At 32.7% G+C, this 6158-nt stretch overlaps 1 protein-coding gene across 1 annotated transcript; it reads right to left on the minus strand.

Moving 5' to 3' along the window:
• Positions 1–5077: 5077 nt before the first annotated feature.
• Positions 5078–5764, minus strand: LOC139888019 (secreted RxLR effector protein 161-like). Its single transcript, XM_071871057.1, has one exon. It carries the CDS (start codon positions 5762–5764, stop codon positions 5078–5080), a length of 687 nt encoding a protein of 228 aa, XP_071727158.1.
• Between the last annotated feature and the right edge of the window lie 394 nt (positions 5765–6158).

Below are 6158 nucleotides of genomic sequence, written 5' to 3' on the forward strand. Positions count from 1 at the left end.
TGATGACTGATTGGTTGGTCTATTCTGGTCACACTGCTTTCGGAGCTTGAGTGAAACTCCATATCGGAATTCGAGGGACTTGAACTAGTGGAGAGTTCCATTTTGTACGATTGAATAAAAGATTTTTCGATATGAAATGATTCCTGGCTATCGGATGGTATTCTACTTACATGGAATATCTATATATATATAGAATAAAAGATTTCGTAGATTACGGAGGAATTTACGGAATATGTAAGGCAAAGTTTACAGTAACAGATACGCTAAGATATGAATTAGAAGATACGCTAAGATATGAATTTTGTCTATACACTATTCATGCAATCAATGAAGTAAGATGTGTCTAGACTTAAGAATGATAAGCAGGTAATTTCCGACAAAAAATGATAAGCAAAAACTTTTGACATGCAACTAAGGTCGAAGTCCAGACTCACTATTGTATCCTAACAACTATCAGTTAGACACACTAATGCAGACCTGGTTCGCTAAGACCACCACTCTGATACCACATGTAAAGACCCGTCCTAATCCATAAGAACGAATACAATAACATATGATTACATTGCGAGGTATTTGACCCCTATATGATACATTTTACAAACATTGCATTCGTTTTAAAAGACAAACTTTCATTACATTGAAATTGACAGGCATGCATACCATTTCATAATATCCAACTATAAATGATCTAATCTGTCATTTACTTAATCATAATCTTTACTGAACTCAACGACTTGAATGCAACGTCTTTTGAAATATGCCATGAATGACTCCAAGTAATATCTTTAAATTGAGCAAATGCACAGCGGAAGATTTCTTTCAATCCTGAGAATAAACATGCTTTAAAGTGTCAACCAAAAGGTTGGTGAGTTCATTAGTTTATCATAATCGATCATTTCCATAATTTTAATAGACCACAAGATTTTCGTATTTATAAACAGAACCTCTCGTCTGCATAAAGATAAAATCATTCATATGAATTGAACACCTGGTAACCGACATTAACTTTAATGCATAAAATATCCCCAAACAGAACCTCTCGTCTGTATAATATAATCTTGAAGTACTAAAGCCATCCATAACATGAATGTGGGTTGTTAGGCCCAATAGATCTATCTTTAGGATTCGCGTCAATTAGGAACAGAACCTCTCGTCTACCTAATTCTTAGGTTACCAAGCTAAAAGGGGTGATATTCGGTTTAATAATCTAACCATAGAATGTAATTTTAAGTACTTGTGTCTATTTCGTAAAACATTTATAAAAGCAGCGCATGTATTTTCAGTCCCAAAAATATATATAAAAAGGGAGTAATGAAACTCACAATATTGTATTTCGTAGTAATTAAGCATATGATGGCATTGAACAAGTGCAAGGTTGGCCTCGGATTCACGAACCTATATTAATTATATATAATTATATGTTGGTCAATATCTGTCTAACAATTTAGGTCAAGTCATAGTGTACCACAATCCTAATGCTCGAGACTAATATGCAAAAGTCAACAAAAGTCATCTTGACCAAAATGACTTCCAAAATCAATACATGATTATTATATAGTTTTAATATAGTCATTTTATATATTTAAATATTTTTAACAGATTTTATTAGAGTAAATAATATAATTCATTTATTAATAAATAAAATTCTATATTAAAAAATTATATAATAAAAATATACTTTTATACATCTTAAGTAATAAAATTTATAAAGTTCATTTAATATCATAAAAATAATATGATATGTATTATTGATGTAATTATATTACATGTAGTAAAATATCTTTGTATCACATTTTTATTTGATAAAATAATATCGATAATAACAATAGTAAGTAAAAGTTGTATTATTTTGTAATAATAATTATTATTATTCTACTAATAATAATAACAATATTTATATTTACAAAAAATAATATTATGATAGAATGATAATTCTTATTAATAATAATACTTAAAATAATAATAAAAATGATATTTTATATTAATAATGATATTCCTATTAAAAATAATAATTTTTGTAAAAATGATAGTTTTTATATTAATAATACTTTTAATAATAATAATGATAAAAATATTGAAAATGATATTCTTATCTAAATCAACACCTTTCAATTTTCATTTCGTCATGATACTTGTACTCATTATTTCCTAATCAATTTATTAATAGCTTTTAATACTCTTTTATATCTCATTCTTAGTAATGATAATAATAGTAATCATAATAATGAGATAATATTAATAAATATTATAATAATATTTATGATAATACTAATAACTATTTTAATGATAATAATAATAATAATAATAATAATAATAATAATAATAATAATAATAATAATAATAATGAGAATAGTAATGTTGTTACATAATTCACATGATTCGATTACAATTGAAGTTTAATTCTAGAGTGAGAAAATGCGGTGGAGGAGATGAACCTAGAGAGAGAAATTGAATGTGCTAAATGAACTAATTCCACTAGCTCTCTTAAACAATGACTAGGAAAATCCACCCTATACAATGAGGGTGGGTGAGTATTTATAGACACAATACCCACACCCTTTACAATAAAGTCCTAACAACAAATCGATACATTTTAAATACGTTTTGCGTGTCCTAACAATCTCCCCCTATGTATTGATTTGTGCTCGTCTATTTTTCGATAACTGGCTTGGTCGAATAAACTCTTCCTTTGATAATAATCTCCCCCATTTTGATCTTTAATTTGAAAACGATGAACTCTTTGAGTTGTTTTTGTTCGCCTTCATAACGACTTTTGAATGCTTTGAGAAGATTATTGATGAATGAGTTATTGACTTTAATAGCTTTGAAATTCTTCGAGAAATCTCTCTATTTTGAAACACATGATGATTATTTTCAGATTTTGTCAAGAAAACTTCAAACTTGACTTGACATTATCAGAGTAATTCACTGAATAATAATCTTCTGATTTTGTTGCTCTTGAAGTTTCAACCATTGATTCTTGGATATGATGTTTGAAATCTTCTTTTGAAGTTGCGTTGCGGAAACTCTTGTGATGAGTTGTTACAGACTTCGTCACATATGAATCAAAACCAGTACCGACACAATAATCACTTTGATTATGTGGCCCACTGATGCTTGTGGGTCTTTAATTTGAAATCTTGGATTCCTTGAATTTTCTTTTGAGATGAAACTTGATATCAACATATAAACGTGTTCTCCCCCTCATGATGAATTGTGGATCACACTTCATTATGCCACACTTGTTGATATAAGATGGTGCATATTACAAGAAATCACAAAATAACATAGTTTGAAGGTCCAAATCTTCATTAGATTGACTAACTCCGTGATCATTTCCTCCAGATGTATTATTGACTAACCCCTTGACCATCTCCTCCAGATGTGTTAGGTGTACCAACATCTTCCTTAACTTTTGATGTACCAATATTCTCCCCTGATAAGCAATTCGAATGAGTACCCCATACAACTTACTTCTCTCCCTCATGACTCAGAATTGTCATGATTATCACGTTGAGGACGTAACACTGAACTACATGAAGTCATATGATAACATTTGATAACTTTGTGAAGCACGAAAAAAACATTCACAATGTCTTTGAAGGAGAGATGTGGTACACTGGAGGAGGATGGCAGTGAAGAACCTATCGATGTTGGTGAAATTGTTTGAGTCATCGTGAGGACGGGTTTTGGGATATTTATGAGTGGCGAAGTAATGAAGACGATAGGCGGTGAAGTCAAAAATATTTGATCCCCGGGAAATAAGGATCTGCATAAAAAGTTTTTGATTTTTGAAAATTCAAGCTAGTTGTGAAACTAGACAGGTTTAAAAATGGCATGCCAGTGGAATTACTGGGCAAGTTTTCTGAAATCAAACCTTTTCCGAATTTGTGTACCTCACCGGTATTGGTTGGTCCGGGAGTTACCTCAGCGGATGGTGAGGATGACTGGTCACCGAAGTTCCAGTCGGCGTTAGCAAGCTATCCGCCCCCATGATTGGAGTATCATGGAACTTTTGTGCGACTTTGCCGCTCTTGGTTATACCAAGCCTTCCAACAGTACCTAACACCACATTGGTGTCGGTAGAAATCGATGTAATGTAGGAAGATGTTACATCGAGTCCCGAAGTCATTGATATGTCATGAGGTGACACATCTCTTTCAGTTGTTGCACTCTCCAAGGAGTGTATGTAGTCAGGCTTAGAAGCTGACTGATCTTTAAGGAGATCTTCCTTCCGGAGGTCTGATAAATCTACCAAAGTAGTGTCATATTGCCTCTCCGTTAGATGAAACAGATCTCCCTCATCAAGATAAGTTTGACCTCCAGACCCTGTTTGATGTTGAGGCTCAACCCCATCATTTTGATGAGTGTCACCAGGAGGACTTCTAGCCGATACGCAGGGTTTCTTTTCAAGATTTTTCGAAACCCCTTCGACCATTCTGGACTACTACTTCTGACATAAGCCAGACAATTGTGTCTTATCGGAAGACTTTACTTCCTTTTGAAGTGACTTTACACCTTCATCAGTTGATTTTAAAGAAAAGATAATATAACCTACTCCCCTCAACATTTGCATGTTTAGAAGGGTAGATTTTGACATTTTCACTCCCCCTTGAAACAAGGTCGATCCTCTTGTTTTCGTAAAACCTTGATAACTGATGAATTGACGATTCAGCCTGTGAGAAAAACACTAAAGAACGGGTTTTGTACTGTTATATGTACAAAAACCATAATAAAATAAAGCAAAATATTTTTAGTTTTCAACATTTAAGAATAACAAAACATATTTTTAGGTTTTGATTTTCAAAAATAAACCAAAATATTCACAAACTTTTTCTTTCTAGGAAACATTTTAAGAACAGGTTTTGTACAAAAGTATACAGAAGCTATTATTAAGAAACTTCTCACCAATTCCTCAAAGTATGCATTCTGAGCAAAAACCTTTCAGACATTGAGAATATTAGCTCCCTCTCAAACCATGATCGCCTGCTAAGATGAAAAACAACATGTAGAAAAGACATACTATGCATTATGGCTCCTCTTGTTCTGGTAAGTCCAACATGCCGATTTTTGATTTTCAGAAATCAAGATGTTTCTCATCTAACGCTTTAGTAAACATATCAGCAAGTTGATATTCTGTAGGAACGAAATACAATTCTATGTTTCCTTTTTCTACGTGGTCCTTTATAAAGTGGTAGCGAACATCTATGTGTTTTGTTTTCGTGTGCTGAACAGGATTGCATGAAATGGCAATGGCACTCTTAGAGTCACAATATATTGGGATTTTATCAAAATTAAACCCATAATCAGTTAGTTGTGTTTTCATCCAAAGAACTTGAGAGCAACAACTAGCAGCCGCTACATATTCAGCTTCAGCTGTAGACAATGAAACACATAGTTGCTTCTTGGATGACCAACTAACAAGTCTATTTCTCAACAATTGTACACTCCCAGAGGTACTTTTTCGGTCTAGTTTACAACCCCCATGGTCTGCGTTGGAATAGGCAACTAAGTCAAACCCAGTGTCTTTTGGGTACCATAGACCTAAGTTCACAGTACCTTTAAGGTATCTGAAAATTCGTTTAACAGCCTGATAATGTGATTCTTTTGGGTTGGACTGATAACGTGCACACAAGCAAGTGGCAAACATGATATCGGGACGAATTGAAGTCAAATACATTAGCGATCCGATCATGCTGCGATATTTAGTTGAATTGATAGATTTTCCATTTAAATCGGCGTTCAACTTTGTATGAGTTTCCATCGGAGTACCAATGGATTGACATGACTCAATTCGAATTTCTTTAAAATATCTAAAATGTACTTCGACTGATTTATGAAAATTTCACTTGGAAGTTGTCGAACTTGTAAACCCAAAAAGAATTTCAATGTACCCATCATACTCATTTTGAAATGTTTTGACATTAATGCAGCAAATCGATCTTAATGTTTTTGATTTGTTGAGCCCAAAATTATGTCGCCAACATAAATTTGAATCAACATTATATCATCATCATGCCTTTTAATAAACAAGGTAGTATCAATCGTACCTTTGTGGAAACCAGACTTGATCAAAAATGAGGTAAGTGCATCATACCATGCTCTAGGAGCTTGCTTAAGACCATATAATGCTTTCTTTAACAAGTAAACATCATTTG

Source organism: Rutidosis leptorrhynchoides, chromosome 1 (assembly GCF_046630445.1).
Source record: "Rutidosis leptorrhynchoides isolate AG116_Rl617_1_P2 chromosome 1, CSIRO_AGI_Rlap_v1, whole genome shotgun sequence".
Lineage (NCBI taxonomy): Eukaryota > Viridiplantae > Streptophyta > Magnoliopsida > Asterales > Asteraceae > Rutidosis > Rutidosis leptorrhynchoides.

What these genes read in the sequence shown, in the direction of transcription:
- LOC139888019 (XM_071871057.1), bottom strand. Translation starts at nt 5,764, where the DNA reads ATGGAAACTCATACAAAGTTGAACGCCGATTTAAATGGAAAATCTATC.